Below are 17,912 nucleotides of genomic sequence, written 5' to 3'. Positions count from 1 at the left end.
GAAAAGAAAAAAACATATATCTGCTGTGACGATCATATGAATTAATGAATGTGGCCATGCTTTAGAAACCCTGAGATACCATATATTAATAGATGGATGTTCTCACCATCTTGGCCCTGTGATGCATACATAGCACCGTGTCTTCTTCCTGTGCCTCAGATCTACCACCAGGAACCTGGGGATGAACTGACCTGACTTGACCTTGGAGGACCCAGGGAGAAGCATGCTAGAAGAGAGATCCTTCTGTCCTTGCCCTATTTTATATCAACCTCTCACGGGGATGGGAGAGGCACCAGGGTGTCTGGGGAGGCACTGCATGGAGTAACTAGAAGCACAGATCCTGCATGAGGTCAGGCTCCCAAGTTGGAAATTTGGCTGTCCCCACATGTCAGAGAAAATTATTTAATCTTTTTGTGCCTCAATTTTTTCAACTGCAAAATAAGAATTAAAGCAGGGACCACCTCCTGGAATTGTGAGGAGGGTGAAATGCAATAGTGTACGTTGAGTGCCCTGCGTGGTGACTTGCACACAGTTTGGCCTTATTTAATGATGGGTGTCATTGCTGTTACTCACTCATTTTTGTTTTCTTTTTTTTTTTTTTTTTGAGACGGAGTCTCACTCTATTGCCCAGGCTGGAGTGCAGTGGCACAATCTTGGCTCACTGCAAGCTCCATCTCCCGGGTTCACACCATTCTCCTGCCTCAGCCTCCCAAGTAGCTAGGACCACAGATGCCCGCCACCACGCCCCGCTAATTTTCTGTATTTTTAATAGAGATGGGGTTTCACCATGTTAGCCAGGATGGTCTTGATCTCCTGACCTTGTGATCTGCCCACCTCGGCCTCCCGAAGTGCTGGGATTACAGGCGTGAGCCACCGTGCCTGGCCATTGCTGTTACTCTTTAAGTGTCTCCAGGAGTCAGCAATGGCAGAGAGGATATAAGAGGGAGCATATCCAGCACAGCAGGAAGAAAACTTTGTTTCAAGCCCTGTTGCAGTTGGAAGCGTAAAAGGAAAAGGGGTGATGGAGAAACGTGCGCTCCTCTCTCAAACTTTCCTTTGTGACGGCTGATTGAGCTTGCCTGTGGAAGACCTCAAGTGAGATGACCTGGGTTCTAGCTCTGGCTCTGTGATATAACTTCACACAAGTCACTTAAGGTTTCCAGACCTCAGTGTCCTCATCTGTAAAATGGAGTGGGGGAATAAAATGATTCTCCGGTCTCTTCCATCTCTACCATGCTAAGAATAATTGTCCCTTTGGGCAGGTGGCCAAAATAAGCTGCCTAACTTCACTCTAGCCAGCTGGTCAGTAGAAACCCAGGGGGCCTGACTTCCAGCCCAGGCTTAGACGATTAGGGACTGTGGCTCCCCCTTTCTGGATTATCTCCTTAAGGGGTACTTGGCTCACCAGTCACCTTCCTTATTAATCCACCAGCTGCCATCAACATCTGGTCACTTGCTTCATAACACTAAGTACCCAACCTGGCCCCTACCCACTCTGCCCACAACCACTGTTCATTTGTCATAGAGCCCCAGAACTTGAAATCATTCACTTCCTTTTCACTAGCCTGCTCCCTGGAATGCATCTTGGGAACCAATCACCCAATTCAAGACATCTGTTTAGCTCACTTATAATCAAGCTGCAGAGAAGAAGGGCTAAGTCTCCTTCCATCAATCAATTACATGAACACAGCCTCGGATGGCAGTGTGTGCGCACACGTGCACACTGCAGTGGGAGATACACACGGAAAGTTCAATTCTTATTTCTCTTATCTGTGACCATTACCATGTTACAGATAGAAAAAACAGGGCTCTGCTCTTAATCACAGAACAGAAAATTGAAAATAAATTCTGAAGTTAACTAGCTCAGCTTCTTCATTTTATAGATGGGAAAATTAAGGCTCAGGAGAGTGAAGGGACTTGGTCAAAGTGGCATGGCCTAGGGTCTGGAGCAGTAAGAGAGTTGAGACCAGAACCCAGATTGGACTTCCAATTCAGTTCTCTGCTTGCAATTTCCAGGAAACACTCATGCAGAATATCTGTATGTGTGTTGGGTAAGAAAGTCTAACAGAATGATGCAGGCTCCAGAGGGCATGGTGAAATCCTTAGCAGTTTGTAGCATTTTTCAATATGACATCTGTCTAAATGGGCTTATTCCTGAAACCAGAAGGTTGGAGATGAACTCTGAGCAATGTGGCATCCATAACAATACGAGAAGGCCTAGTGGTTAAGGGAGACCTCAGAATATGCAGATGGACCTCCCCACTTACTCTTCTGTCTCTACTCTTCTGTCTCTAAAGAGACAGGACTTGCTGAGCGTTAATGTGAACATGGGGTTCCATTCCTCCCTGTTTCCAAACACAGGAAGATACCAGGCTGCCCGAGCACAGACCTTCTACCCTTCAGGGACTCCCAGTCCAGTTGGGGGATGAACTTGCCCATACCTAACTCTAAGAGGCCTCGGGGAAAACAGAACAAGGGAGGCTCTTTGCCTGGGAGGACTGAAGGTTCACAGAAAAAGCAACTGCTGGGCTACGTCTTGAAGGATGAAACACTTTCAACAGATATTAAGGGTTTGGCTAGGAAGTTTGCTAAGAACAGAGGAGAAGATAAGGTTATTCTAGGCAGGTGAAGAACTGATATTGCTTAATTTGCTATAGGTGTATAAATTTTGAAGCTGAACTGCATGAATTTAATCCCAGCTCAAATACTAGTGCGATTAAAGGCAAAATGCTTTCAAGTTCCAGAGGGCAAAACTAGGGACTTAAAAGAGTTTTAAGCCAGAGCCTTAGAGCAAATGGAGCCACACCACCAAAACCCACCTTTTGCTATGCACTGGGCACATTCAGATCTGTCATCATGTCCTCACAATAATGCTGTCAGTTGGTAATCCTGATCACTTCCACTTTAAAGATGACATAGAGAACCAAAAGGAGTAGGTAGTGGCTGAAGGTAATAAAACTCACAAGAATCAGAGCTGGGAATTCATTCCATGTCTCAGATCCCCAAGATGAGTTTCCACCGCTGTGGTTCTATGTGTTGCTTTCAGGCAGAGGCTGGAAGACCTTTTGTTGGGATGTTACAGAGGAGATTGATTGATTGATTGATTGATTTACTTTTTGAGATGGAGTTTCACTGTGTAACCCAGGCTGGAGGCTATTGACAAAATCACACAGTCTCAACTCACAGCAACCTCCACCTCCTGGGTTCAAGCATTTATCCTGCCTCAGCCTCCCATGTAGCTGGGATTACAGGTGCCTGCCACCACATTCCCAGCTAATTTTTTGTAGTTTTAATAGAGATGGGGTTTCAGCATATTGGCCAGGCTGGTCTGGAACTCCTGACCTCAGGTGATCCACCCGCCTCGGCCTCCCAAAGTGCTGGGATTACAGGCATGAATCACTGCGCCCGGCCCAGACAAGATTTAAATAGGCAATGTAGAGGTGAGTTAAAGCCCTAGGATAACCAGACCTAGTTCTCCAGTCCAGTGAACACCCTCACCAGAATCCTGTTTTTTAAGGTGCTCTCCAAGTGACTATGAGGCAACTAGACTGAGCGTGGCCATGTGTTCATCCACACCAGCAAGGCACTGACCCCACACCAAGGCAATCCATGGGGCAGCAAAACTCTGCTGGGCTGATGGAAACCCATGGTATTCAAGGGATGAGGTGTATAAAGCAACAGACGGGACTGAAATGTGAGAAAATATTTTGTGAGCCCTCTTATTGAGAAGAAAATAAACCCTTGCCTCTATGGTAGAGAGGTTAGGCAGGGGCTCTGACAAGCAGATGGCCTGGGTTTGAATCTCAGCTTTGCCGCTAGTCCTGGGGAGATCACTAACCTCCCTAGGCCTCTGTTTCCTCATCCTACAGATGTGGCTATTTGATCAGACCACAGAAGGCCCTGACAGCTCACAATTTCTATGAACTTCTCATAGACCAAATTTTTCTAGTCATCTACCCAAATGGGCTGGTTCAAGTCCTGTGAATCGGAGGTCTCTTCTGACACAAAGTTTTGCACCTGAGGTTGCTCTCAACAAAACATTTTAAGAGGATTTTCTCTTATTTTTCTCACTCTTGATCAGTCCTTTTCCTGAACACGTTTTGGACACATGTCTTTCTAGGTTGGTTAGAAGTGCTCTGTATATGATATCTCAGATGTCCCACAGCTGTCAAAAGAGAAATTCCTCAGCTCACTCATGTCTGCTGAGTATGCTTTTTTAGGTTAGGAAAAGAAAAAAAACAAGCCTGCTCAAAGTAGTTAAAATCACAGCTTTGAATCCTCAACCAAAGTCAGTCCAGCCCATCAACTGTTCTCCCCTTAGACACATTTCTTTCCTGAAACTGATTAATATGACTAGAAATGAGAGGGATGGTGGGAATGTCCCTGCCCTTTAATAAAACAGAGAACTTCGGGGGCTGGAAAACTGTAGGTTGGGAATTGGGAGACCTCAGTTTGCTCCTCATTTGTCCCTGAACTGCTGAGCAGACATTGCAATTACCTCTAGTGAGTACACAATGAGTACAAAACATGAGAGAAGTACCAGGGGTGCAAAAGGAAACAAGACGTGAATTCCTGGATGTCTAAATGCTTCAAGTCTAGGAAGAGTGATAATGCAGGACCACAAATAACTAAGACACAAGGAAAAGTGTGACATCAGAGGCACCAAGTAGCAGGGAGACACATAAAAATTTTCTCCATGAGAATATGGGGATAAAGTGAGGTCCACAACCTCCCAGACTGTTCTAATTTGGGGCTATAGTGGGGTCACCAGCTGCTGGTGGTTAATACTTGCTATAATGGTATCCGAAAGGAAGCTCTATTAAATCCAACAGCCATGTCATGTCTGCTAAAACTGAGCAAACCTTCCTATTAGGTAATGATGGTTCATCAGACCCAGAGAGAGATTCTGCCTCCACAGAACTGATTGGAGTGTTGGGGGTACCACACATACATACAACATTCCTTCATTTAAAAATTCCTCACTTCCTTGGCTTTGGTGTTGATGTGGTTTGGCTGTGTCCCCACCCAAATCTCATCTTGAACTGTAGCTCTCATAATTCCCACATGCCATGGGAGGGACCCTGTGCGAGGTAATTGAATCATGGGGGCAGGTCTTCCCCATGCTGTTCCTGTGATAGTGAATAGTCTCATGAGATCTGATGGTTTTATAATGTGGAGCTCCCCTGCACACACTCTTTGTCTGCCACCATGTAACATGTGGTTTTGCTCCTCCTTGCCTTCTGCCATGATTGTGAGGCCTCCCCAGCCATGTGAAACTGTGAGTCAATTAAACCTCTTGCCTTTATAAATTACCCAGTCTCAGGTTTGTTTTTATTAGCAGCATGAGGACAGACTAACACAGGTGACTATACAATCTCCTGGTTCTCCTCCTCTCTCCCGCTTCTTCATCTCTCTCTGTTTCATGCTCCTCTTCCTCTGCTTACCTCTCAAATAAAACATCCTGGATCTCCTCTGAGTCTTCAACCTCCAATTACCAGCTTTGACCTCAGTCTGTGTGTGTGTGTGTGTGTGTGCGTGCGTGTGTGTGTGTGTGTGTGTGTGTGTGTGTGTGTGATGGAGTATCGTTCTGTCCACCCAGGCTGGCATGCAGAGGCACACTCTCATCTCAATGCAACCTCTGCCTCGTGGGTTCAAGCGATTCTCCTACCTCAGCCTTCCAAGTAGCCGGGGCTACAGGCACGTGTGCATCCAGCTAATTTTTGTATTTTTAGTAGAGATAGGGTTTCACCATGTTAGCCAGGCTGGTCTTGAACCCCTGACCTCAGGTGATCCACCTACTTGGCCTCCCAAAGTGCTGGGATTACAGGTGTGAGTAACTGTGCTGGCCTCAACCTCAGTCTTGCTGCTAATAACTCTCCATCCACTTCTCTCCTCAAAGCCAAGACCTGGGTTTACAGCTTTGTACTGGCCATCTTCACCTAGCTGTCCTGAAGGCATTTCAAATGTAACCTGATTACAGTGGATCTCACCATATTTCCTCCTCCCTCCAGATATCTTGGTCAACATCTTCCCTTGCCAAATGTTTCTCTTCTCTGTTCCAGTCAATGACATCTTCATCCACTCAGTTACTCAAGGTGGATTCTCCTGAGTAGGAAACCAAGTGGTGCTCACCTTACATCCAGAATCTCTTCCAGATTCCCCTCTTTCCCTTTCTTTCCCACCCTATGCCTCATGTGTAGGACCATGCCCAAATCCTGAGCATACCCAGAGTAACTGTCTCTCCAGCCTCACCCCAGGCCCTCTACAGCCTGTGCCACAGAGCTTGACCTGTTCCCAAACACGCCTTTGCACATGCATCCCTTTTGTCCAGAACACTCTTCTCATGACTCTCCATGTTCCCTAGAGTCCAAGGTCCAGTTCTGCTGTCCTAGTCTCCAAAACATCTCCCTTCTTGAGTCCTCTACAGACCTGATCCTCCCTCCTCTTTGTTCCTGGGCCTCTGATTCTGCATTTGTCAAAGAGCAGGCATGCTTACCTCTTCCTCCAGAGCTCCTTGAGGGAAGCAAATGTGCCCTATTTGTCTTTATCATTGACATGCCTAGAGCACAACCAAGCGTATACTGGGCACTCCACGACTGCTGACATCCCTTCTCCCGTTCTCTGTGTTGGTGGAGACATGCTAAGGGGGAAATGATGCAGGCAGGGTGGGGGGTGCAAGAGGGCCTCTGAAGGGGGAAGTCGAGACTGAAGCAAGCACTAGGGAGCCATCTTTCCAGGGGTGAGAGCCAAACCCATGTGAGCAGGAAAAAGAATAAATGAAAAGGCAGTCAGACAGCCAAGGGCGACCCCTCCTACTTTTGTGTCTTTCTCTCTCTTTCCTTGTGTGTCTCTCTCTGTCTCTGTCCCCTCATCATGTTTCCCTTTGTCAGTGTCTTTCCTGCTCTGTCTGTGAAAAGTGTTTTAATGGATCTTTTCTGACTTGTTTTTCTCACCTTTGTGTCACATGGTCATTCATTCTCTTATTATCTTTTATTCTGACTTTTTTCTTTCTGCATATCCTTACTCAACTTGCCACCAACAGAGATAAATTGTTCATATTTATTGGAGTGGTTTTACATCTTTGTTTTAAAGGGATATGACCAAGAGGAGCATTTTAAACATGTCTCTCCTCGAAACACCTAAGCCAACTCCTTTTTATTGAATTTCCATGGATTGAGTACATTGGCTCCCAGTAGGTCAGGGCCCTCAAAGTGAGAGCCGATCTCTGATCCTTGGTCTTGTGTGACTGCCAGCATTACTGTCCCCTTTGGGACTCAGCCTTTGTGGTGAATGCATGCAGAGGTCTTTTGCTTACCAAGCTTATAGATGAAAATACAGAGGCATAAGCTAGGAAAGAGCTTGACACCCTAGCTCAGTGGAGCAAGGTTAGGAAGAGAACACAAAAAGACCTGGCCTGGCAGGGGCAGAGGAGTTGGTAAGGAAGCTTTCAGCCCTGACAACAGTCCACAAGGGAGCTGCTTTTCACTGACACCAGTGCTCCTGAGAACCAGAATGGCTGATCACGGCCAACCACATTAAATATGTAATTTCAGAAATGCGATCAAACTGACTTCCTGCCAGAGATATGAAGCAAATCCTGTACAGAGCAGGAGGCCCTTTGTGTTTTCCATTTTTGTTTCTGTGTTAGGCTGATTTTTTTTTTTTTTTTTTTTTGAGAGAGAGATATTTAATTTACCTAGTCTTTTCAATCAAAGAAATTGATACATTAACAGGATGGGTGGTGATAGTGGCAGTGGCAGGGAAAGTAATTAAAAAGTCTAATTTTTCTTTCTAAAAGCACCAGCCCCTGAATTGGATAGATCCCCTTGGACTGGAAAGTAGACAAAGTTTGAATAGAGCTTTTATTCAAATCTAACAATTATTTTGTTGTGCTTAGATGCTGGATGTTGGGAAGAATATTTTCTTTTCCAGGAGCCAATGTTCTGGACATTAGGGGGCTGGATCAGTTTCTTAGGGCAGTCATAACAAAGTACCGTCAACTGGGTGGCTTAAAATAATGGGTCATAACAAAGTACCATCAACTGGGTATCTTAAAAAAATTTATTTTCTCACAGTTTTGGAGGCCAAAAATTCAAAGTTAACATGTAGGCAGGGCCATGCTCTCCCTGAAGCACTAAAGAAGAATTTGTTCCTTCCTCTTAGCTCCCAATGCTGCCCGCGATCCTTGGTGTTCCTTGGCTTGTAGACACATCACTCTAATCTCTGACTCCATAGTCACATGGTGTGCACCCTATATATGCCTGTGTTTTCTCTTAAGGACACCAATCATATTGGATTAAGGCCCATCCTAATCCAGTATGGTCTCAATTTTATTTGATTGCAAAGACTCTATTTCCAAATAAGGTCACATTCGCAGGTACTAGGGCATTAGAACTTTAACGTAACATTGTGGGGAGACACAAATCAATCCATACAGGGACCATAGTCTGGGATGGGGAGGGAGGGATGGTAGAGAAGACAAGACTACCTACAGTGCCAAGAGGATTCCACTCATGGTTAGAAAGGGTTGAATTACTTGGCCTGCCTGGGATAGTCTCCATTTGGTGATATCAAGTCTTGGTCCCATAGCTACCCAAGGTCTTAGACATCAGATTGATCATTCAGCTAAACACCAGGTCATCCAGGAAGTGGGCATGCTCTCCAGGCAGGGAAAGCTCATCTTTGAAATAACTTTGTGACATGATAGAAAGAGCACTCAGAGAGTCAGAAAGTCTGGGTTCATTCTTTTCTAATGGCTCACCTACTCCGTAAATTGAAAGCACATTAATAAACTCCTTTGACCCTCAATTTGTATTTCCATAAAAATAAAATATAAAATAATTTTCATCTACTGCAATTTTATAATACAACTTAAATGAGAAAAGTGGGTGAAAAGAGTTTTGCAACGTATCATGTTTTGTTTTATTTTTTTTAAAATAAATGAAAAGTCCCTTTCTCCTGCTCATATGGGCAGAACCTTTCGTCGTTCTGTTAAAAAAGTTGATGTGATTCTTCCCATACCCAGAGTGGGCAAATATGTCTTAAAGTTGGAAAGGATACCATCTGTCTCTGTGGCTCTAAAACTCAAGGTGATCAAAACTGCCTTTCAAAACCCCCAGTGGCCTTAATCTTTTAGCATCTGGTGCTACCTGATAGAACAGATTTTTATCTGGGTAGGTAGTTAGAGCCTAATCCTTTAGCCAAGCCTATAAATAAGTCTAAAGGCATTAGAACTGATGATAAAAAGAAAAATAAAGTCTTTCTTTAGACGTCCTCCCTCTCAAAGCCTTAGGGGAGGAATGTGCAGCCCTCTGTTCGCTGATGATGAAATTAGTGGGCGTTCGTCATTCAACACAAAGGCGAGAAAGGACTGGAATCTGATGTCAAAAGCCACAGAAGAGAATATATTTCACACAGTATATCAGGCCCCAACGCAAATTAGAAGAAATATGGGGAGCCTTCAAAAAGGTAGGTCAAACTTTTTCCTCAAGCAGATAATTACAGACTGGGGGTGAGTAAATCTTATTAGCCTCTTTCCACCTCGTCTCTTCTCATAAAACACTGGAAAGAAGAAAGCCATTCCAATTCAGAACTGGACCGCTCACCTGAGAGAGGCCTAGCCCAGTGGTCATCAGGACACCTGCAGTCAGGTTGTTGATGCTCACTGTCATTCCCCCACCCTGATGTCCCCCCACCAGAACGCAGGTGAAGACAGCCAGCCAAGCATGGAGTTCCATGATGGACTTGCAGAGACTTGGTGACTTCTCACTGTCTGAAGAATGATCCCTTCAGGCAGCAATTTTCCAGTCAAATTTCTCAGCCCAAGTATGAGGCCTTAAAATTAATGAAGTTGTTAACATTTCTTAAAATGTCTTTCACGGCATTTGAAAGGTATGGATTTACCACCCAACTCGGCTGGCCTCTTTGATTCATAGACTTGTAGGCTGAGCCCCGACCAACATCCTTAAAGGGACCAGACTCTTGGTGTTAGCTCTGCCTTTAGCTTGTTCTGCAGTGGGTCTTGGGGCAAGTCCTTAACATCTGTGCTCTGAGGTCAGCCCACTGGGGACACTCGGGCTTAGTTGCCTATGGAATAATTTCTCTGGTCTATGAGCACTGAAAGGGCAGGGCCAACCCTTACCTGTCTTTATGTTTGCATCACTTCCCACATCAGGCACAGGGCCAAGCACACAGAGATGATGATGGTGGTGGTAATGTCTTCATAAGTCTCAGCTGAATTAAATATGGCAGAAAGATGTAAAGCCTCTGGAATGCCCACCATGATCAGTTAAGGAACCACCAATGAAGAATAAGCTCCTCCTTCCCCCATACATCAATAGCAAAAATGGTGATGACTTGGGTACTCTTACCCAGAACTTGGGCAGTAACTGCCAATGGTTTGGGTCCTCTAATCTGCCAAGAACGGAAATCATGAGGATTCCAGGCCATGAGGAGAGTTTGAAAGAGATCTTGAAAAACCTCCAGATTGATTCCTTTGCCCTAAGGTGGCATGACATTTCACCCTCACTTTACAGATAAGGAGGATGAAGCTCAGGGAGCACCAAATGGGTTTATCAGGGCCAAGTCGTGGGTTGGAGGCAGCTTAATAAGCTTTCATGGTTTTCTCCTTTTGACCTGCAACCTCTTATAAGATGCTCCACAGGGAACAAATATGTTGCCCTCTGCAGAATGCAGGGGGTAGATCTGTCTTTTTTGGGCATTCTGCATTTTATAAAAATTGTCCTCCTGTAGAGATACTGAATGACTTTGGGAGCAAACTCAAAAATGTTACCTGAAGACCAGTGGTATTGCAAATCTGGTTACAAAGCATTAACAATGCAAAGATCCAGATTTCAATTATTTATAGATACTTGCCCTTATCATAAGATGACACTGAGTGTCTGGCTTAAATAAAATCAGGAAGTAATTCTTATCTGGAATCTCCTGACGACCACTGATCTTTCTCTCCTGCAAGGGCTGCTTAAGAGTTGCAGGAAACATGCCAGCACAGAAGATAATTCTAAACTGCCCTAGGGTTTTTGATGGATTTTTTTTTTTTTTTTTAGTTTAAAATATGGTACAGAAAGGTACAGTTAATATGAACCCGGAGCATTATAGATGACAGGACAGCAGGCTTTGGACTGGAAGCTTTTCTATAGTGAGTAGAACATCTCTGTTAGGTGCATTTTAAATAGCTTAGGCCGAGGGTATAGACTGCATGGAGGAATAGGTAAATATGCCCAGAAGGGAATCTAGAACTCGGTGCTACACTAGGTTTATAAATACTTAATTGAATCAGGCCTGATGAATGAGTTTCATCTCTGGAGGCCTTTTGCATTCATTCATCATAAATATAAGGCTGGTGTAAAAGTAATTGTGGTTTTGCCATTGAAAGTAGTGGCAAAAGCCACAATTACTTTTGCACCAATCTAATAAGTCTTTATGCATATCTTCCATGTGATAGAATAAAGTGGAAAGCAAAGTTTAGTGCCTGTCATTATGGGGTTCACCCTGGAGGAGTACAAGAGAATTAAAATGTTCATTTGGAAATGCTTCTTCTCTCCTCTAAATCTCCTCACTGCGGAGACCCAGCTACTACCAACTGTTTGAATGAGCACAGACAAGGAGGAATCTTATACCATGTAAAGCAGCCTCCTGAGGGCTCCTAGGACAGGACCTACCAGGCTGTGTAGGTGGCACCTGGGAGAAAAAATGAAAGTAGGGGAAGAACTCTGGCTTGGTAGCTGGAGAAGCCACTCTGTGTGATTTTATTAAACTTACTTTCTGCATCTGTAAAAATGTAATTGGACCCGGTCTCTTTATGTCGGATGCTGTTGCAGAATCAAATGAACTGAGAAAATATCAAAGAACATGTTTGGGAAACTTTAAGAAGCCTCCCAACTGTAAGGGGCCCTGAAAGACCTGTGTTGCTCATAATAATAATCCCCTCTTAAGAGATTGTCATTGTTGACTGGGCACGGTGGCTCACTCCTGTAATCCCAGCACTTTGGAAGGCTGAGGCCGGCGGATCATGAGGTCAGGAGATCAAGATCATCCTGGATAACACAGTCAAACCCCGCCTCTACTAAAACTACAAAAACAAAAAAATTAGCTAGGCATGGTGGCAGGAGCCTGTAGTCCCAGCTACTCAGGAGGCTAAGGCAGGAGAATGGTGTGAATCTGGGAGGTGGAGCTTGCAGTGAGCGGAGATCGTGCCACTGCACTCCAGCCTGGGTGACAGAGCAACACTCTATCTCAAAAAAAAAAAAAAAAAAGAGAGAGAGAGAGTGATTGTTAGAAATGCTGTGGGTTATAACCAGAAAGCAAGCCACAGCCAAGATGCAAATAAGCATATCCTCCAATGATTGATAAGGGGATGGCTGGAATACTATATACCATAAAGGCTAAGTGGGAGGGATATGGCAGCAACAAAACCCTTGGCTCCCATGAGGATACAGAGCACAGCTGGAATGGCATAGCTGGAATGGTCCAGTGGGCTGAGTATCACTGGGAGACAGAGGGCTCAGAAAGACTTCTTTTGTATATAGGGAACTGAGGGAATCCCCTGGAGCACTATGAATCCCAAACTGAAACTCACAGAGTCCTTATTACGAGATGGTGATGGTGCATCACAAGTAACTATTAAACATATACTTACCATATCGGCTGCGATGAGACAGGAAAGGGAAGGAGTCTTTCATTATCCAGGTGAGATTCCATGTAAAATAATCAGGAGAAGTAGAAGGTATGTTTGTTGGTGACTCCAGGGAGCTATGACCTGGACATAAAAACAAAGAAAACACTGATCCATGTGCTTGGGGTGTGTCTTTTAGCTGTCACTCAATATCAGTCAAAAAGGAAGTTTATGAGGGGCTTTCATGACATCCATTGGAAAGATGAGGGGTAAAAATGAGCCACTAGTAGACTGAGTTGACCTCAGGACTCTGACGTACATTTTCTACCAAGGGCAGACAGATCTAAGAGGTCTGAATGTTCTGACCAAGGCCACGCTGAGGAGCTCTGGGAGATGAACTAGAAGCCGGGGCACTTAATGGCTTGGTCTTAGAGTTCTATCCAAAGTCTCTTCTGTCTATAATAATTTGTGCAGCTTTATAGAGAACTCCAATTCCTCTCATCCAGATAATGCCTCCATCCCTACTTTATGTTCAGACTCGTAACTTCATCTAATGTTGTTCGCTTGGGTTATTGCCTTATCAATGAGAGGGTTGAAATCGCACTCTGAAGTTATGAGCTCTTAACAATTATGTTATTTTCAGGGTTGTGGGGGAAGCTAGGTGACTGGAGTTTTCTGAAAGCCAAGAGGCCAGAAAGCCAAAAGGATTAATGTTTCTGATTTGCATGAGAGAAAGAAGGCTTGAAAGAAAAGCAGCAGAGAAGCATTATTCCTGTCCTTAGCAGCACCTCAAGTGGATTTTGTGTGGTAAAAAGTCATTACAATATATCTACAAATCAAATGATCACACACTGCCTGCTCTAACACAGTGCTTCCCAGAAAATCCCAAGCTCAATCACTATTTGCTAATGTTTTGTAGCAGACAAAGCCTTTTTTTGTTAAAGAAGGAAGGATTTGAGAATTCGTTCTCTTTCGTAGATAGATGTGTCGCAAGACTGAGCGCGGGGAGGAGGGAAGGAAGGAAAGTAGCATTTCTTCTGTAGCTTCCCTGGTACAGGCGCCATGCTGGAATCTTCACCTCCATAATGTCACATGATATTCACCATGGCTTTCTGAGATAGAAATAATCATCTGCATTTTACAGATGCATCAACTGAGATGCAGAGAGGCAAGTGATGGAAGCAGGAACTGAGCCCAGGTTTGCCTCAGATCAACAGCCCATGTTCTATGGAGAATGGGCTGATCTGCTACTCTGGTGGTAACTGTTAACCCACTTGGAGGAAGTTTGTGACGAGGAGAAGAAGAAGAGAAAGAAGAACAGGCAGCAGGAGTAGCGGAGGCATTTTCCCAGTCTGCCTGCTCTGCAGTTTCTTCCACATCACCCCCTGCACCAGCTCTGGCAGGTTCTGGTCTCCTACTTCTAACTCCCTTTTAGTATCAACCCCACTTCACATACTTGAAGGAAATCTCTGGCCTGGGTACCCATGGCAGTCTCTTGTTTCCAGACCCCTCCACTATTTTACCTGCAGGGGCTGCCCTTATGTGATGCTGATTAACGGTCCTTGTGCCCTGCAACTGGGACAGGATGGGCACTCCACGGTCTCCTTCCTAAAAAACATTTTAATCGCTGCTTTCCATAGATCTGAGTTGGACGTGCTGGCTCCTGGGTATCTAGGAAAGAATTTTGGCTTTTCTCTTATATTTGGTCTATAGAGATTAGAACTAAATTGATTGGGGCCAGGTACATCTTTCTGCAGTATTTCTGCAAAACAGCTCAGAGGAAATGCACTGAAAGGGGTGAGAGTCTGTGCTCGTGAGTTGCAGAGAGAAGCCATCTCAGTTCACCTGCACATCAACTCTGTTTCACAGATAGGCAATGGGCCTCAGAGAAGTGAATGCAAAGCCACATAGGGTTATTTTGGGTGGCGTTAGTTTATCAGTCTTTTAAAAAATTAGTATGTATTGAGTACATATGAACCAGACATGATGCTAAGTGCTTTAAATGTGTGATTTTGTTTGCTTCTTACAGTAACCTTGTGAATAAGTTTATTTGTCCACATTTTGCAGCTGAGGAAATTGAGGCATAAAGAGGTTAGTTACCTTGACTACAGCCACACAGCCAGCAGGAGACAGGAAATCAGGGTCAAAAGACTAGATCAACTGACACTGAAGTCCAAGCTCCTTTCACCACTCTGCACAGGCCACAGACTGGTGCAGGGTGGTCCTCGGCTCTCCACAGGGCCTGGCAGGGCCCCCATGGCACAATGGTTGAGGTTGAAGGTCACCACTAAGCATGCTTCAGAACAGGGCAAGTGGGAAAGGTCTGGGAAGATTCGGACAATCAACTCCCTGCAATGACTCCCATGTGAATAAAAATTCGCTTAGGTCTGAGTCATCAGCTAATCTCAAATTTTAAGTAGCTTTAAAGTGACAGGAAGACTAAGCCTAGGTTATACTTCCCTGTTTCTAAGTGATGTCATTTTCCTGAACCATTCAGTTTGGGAATGATATTAACTTCTTCCTGAATGTGAAGAACCAAGCAGATGGGGCTAGACTTCAGGAAGCACTTATGAATCTGTGAATGGGCACAGAATGGCAGATAACTTTAATATGAATGAGGGCCAGATAATATATTTAGGGGTTTAAAAAAAAAAAAAAAAAAAAAACTTTCAAAAGGAAGGGCTCTGAGGGCTGGGTCATGACCCAGCAAGGTAACACGGACATCACTGCAGGTCATCCCTTCAGAGGCCTTTTATATCACAAAACACCAATAACTTGCCAGGCATCCACAGGGTTGAATATTGCAGGGTTGAAAAAAAGCATAAAGTCTTATCTTGCCCTTACAGGAACTCCTAGAATATCTTCCTGCCAGTGGGCTCACAGGGTCCCTAAACTTACCCCCCAGAGTAGGGAGGGCAAGTGATAAGCCAGATGAGGCTAGGGAGCTAATGCGGGGGTCAGCCAAAAGGCTGAGCCTCCCCACCTGAAAAGTCAAGGATCAAGGAAAGCAAAGCCCACATGAAGGCAGGTGTTTGCTCAAATCAGAGGCATTGGAACAGAAATGAGTGCTAGTCAAAGTTCATAGAACACACATCAATGCAGAACATAACAAACAAAATATTTCTGCATTTAACAAGTGCAGGGTCAAGAGACTGTCTGTTCCCATCACGCTCTTTACCCTTGCCCTTCCCAACCACTGCAGGGAAGGATTTTCTAGCAGAAAGAGAAGCCAAGCCATCAAAAGCAATCCATTTAAGCTAAAGAAAGCCTTGTGTTTTCAGGGTTCCACTCTGAAAATATGAGGATCCAGAGTGAAATGGGCCTCAATGCAGATGTATGGGTGAAAGTATGAATGCACACCAATGGGCTCAAGTAGAGTGACTCTTGGACCTTGGGAGATGAAGTGTAGAGGAGAAAGGAGTGGGGAAATAGGAGTAGGAGCTTCTAGGTGCCCAAGTGAGGCAGACAAGCTAAGGCCTGAAGAGAAATGAGGAAGAAATGCACCTGGATTGAGGGCATTGATTCGCTGGCGATACAATTGTTGTTTTTCTGATGATTTCTTAAGCCCTTTCTAGGCACTGCAGGGTATCAAGGCAGAGTGAAAACCTCAAGCTCTTGATACTTAGCATTTTTCCCTGTGCATCATCCCCCTGATGTCCTTAGCTTCAGCTCCAGGGCTCATCTCTATCATAATTCCATTGCACACAAGCTCAACTTCTTTGCCTCTTTCTTTACAATTATCCTGGAGCAGAAGGATGTGGTAGTGGGAGAAGAGGGGTAGAGGAACACACAACAGTGCTGATGGGCCTCATTTTAAATTCATCACCAGAAACCTCAAGACCCTCAGGATGGCCCAGGAATCCCACTGCCTTCCCTGACTAACTCAGTTCACTCTATTTCCAATACATCTAGTTGAAACTTCCTCTTAAGTTCTCAAACCTCCAATTCCCCATATGCTTCCACATTGTCAGCGAATGAATTTGTTTCTTAGCTTGTTGAGAAAAGAGAAGCAATCTACCCACTCACAGGTATCAGTGCCTTCTCTTCTGTTGTAAAGGATAACAGTCTACACTCTTAAACAGCACCAGCCTCTTCACTTAGGTGCTAGTCTCGTCTCTTCTCAAGGGATCTGCTATTACAATGGTCCTGTATCAACAATTTTCCCTCTCTGCCAAGTCAATCACACAAACAGGCACCATCTTATAAAGAAAAAGCTTCTTTGACGGCCACACTCTACTCCAGTCATTGTCCCTTTACTCTGCTCTTCTTTACAGCTAAATCTATTAAAGGATTTGTCTTTGCTGCTGTCTCCTCAACAAAATCTAGATTGGCTTCACTACTCCAGGTCAAGGTCGACAACCCTAGGCTGCAAATACATTGAACAACTCTCGGTCTTTGTTTCACTAGACCCCTCAGAAGCATTTGTCCCTGCAATCCCTCCCTGCTTCTTGGATTTCTTACATCCTGGTCACCATGTAGCCTTTGGTTGCCTCCTGCTTCAGTGGGAAGATCCTCTTTATTCTTCTTTGCCAGATCTTCCTCATTTTCCAAACTGTAGAGGAGGAAACTTCTCCTTTTCCAGTAGCATTTGCTTAGGAATTGTCATGGCTGAGTATTGTATTTTATCCCAGTGGTTCTAACTAGCTGATGATCAATGATCATGAATTTCAAGTGACTGTGGGACACCAGGCCCTTCCTGTACCTAACTGAAGACTCTTTGCTGACCAATGAAGGGAACTTGTTTACCCACGCTCACACAAGCCTATGCATTCATTCATTCTCTCCAGTTCAAATAACTGATTTTTAATTCCAAATAACCAGGAGCACATTGTAGCCCTCTTTGTAAGGCTTTTAAAACTCTGACTTTTCTTACCTGGAAAACCATGCAGTGAATTTCTCTTTGCCTGACATGTAAGTAAGCTTGTCTTAAAAAAAAAAAAAAAAAAAGTCTGTGGGATCTTTATTTTATTATTTGACAATTGTTAAAAGTTGGAGAACTTGGGCATTTTCTGCATCTAAACTTTCTCTCAAAGTGATCTCACCCAGTTTCATAGCTCTAAATATCATCCACATACTACTATTACCAAATTTGTGTCTTCAGCCCAATCTCTCCCCTGAACAACAGAACATACATCCAACTGCCTGTTCAAAATCTCCACTTTATTGCCTGATAAGCATCTGAAACTTATCATGAGTAAGCCAAAAACTTGACCTCCCTTCTCCTAAACCCCAGGCGTTCCCCATTTCAGAGTCTTACCAATACTCACTGGGTTGCTCG

General features: G+C 44.4%; 1 protein-coding gene across 1 annotated transcript in view; it reads right to left on the bottom strand.

Annotated features, from left to right (window-relative positions):
• The window catches only part of ALK (anaplastic lymphoma receptor tyrosine kinase), a gene marked incomplete at its 3' end in the record, with an annotated part of 732,271 nt that overhangs the window by 506,829 nt on the left and 207,530 nt on the right, over positions 1-17,912 (bottom strand). The window contains exon 2 of the mRNA XM_011960583.1: positions 12,659-12,778. Coding sequence (XP_011815973.1) covers positions 12,659-12,778 — 120 coding nt within the window. The remainder of the gene's footprint in view (positions 1-12,658; positions 12,779-17,912) is intronic.

The sequence above is a fragment of the Colobus angolensis genome, unplaced genomic scaffold (assembly GCF_000951035.1).
Source record: "Colobus angolensis palliatus isolate OR3802 unplaced genomic scaffold, Cang.pa_1.0 Scaffold515, whole genome shotgun sequence".
Classification (NCBI taxonomy): Eukaryota; Metazoa; Chordata; class Mammalia; order Primates; family Cercopithecidae; genus Colobus; species Colobus angolensis.
The sequence above is the reverse complement of the archived record's forward strand: the minus strand, read 5'-3'. Positions and strand labels throughout refer to the sequence as shown.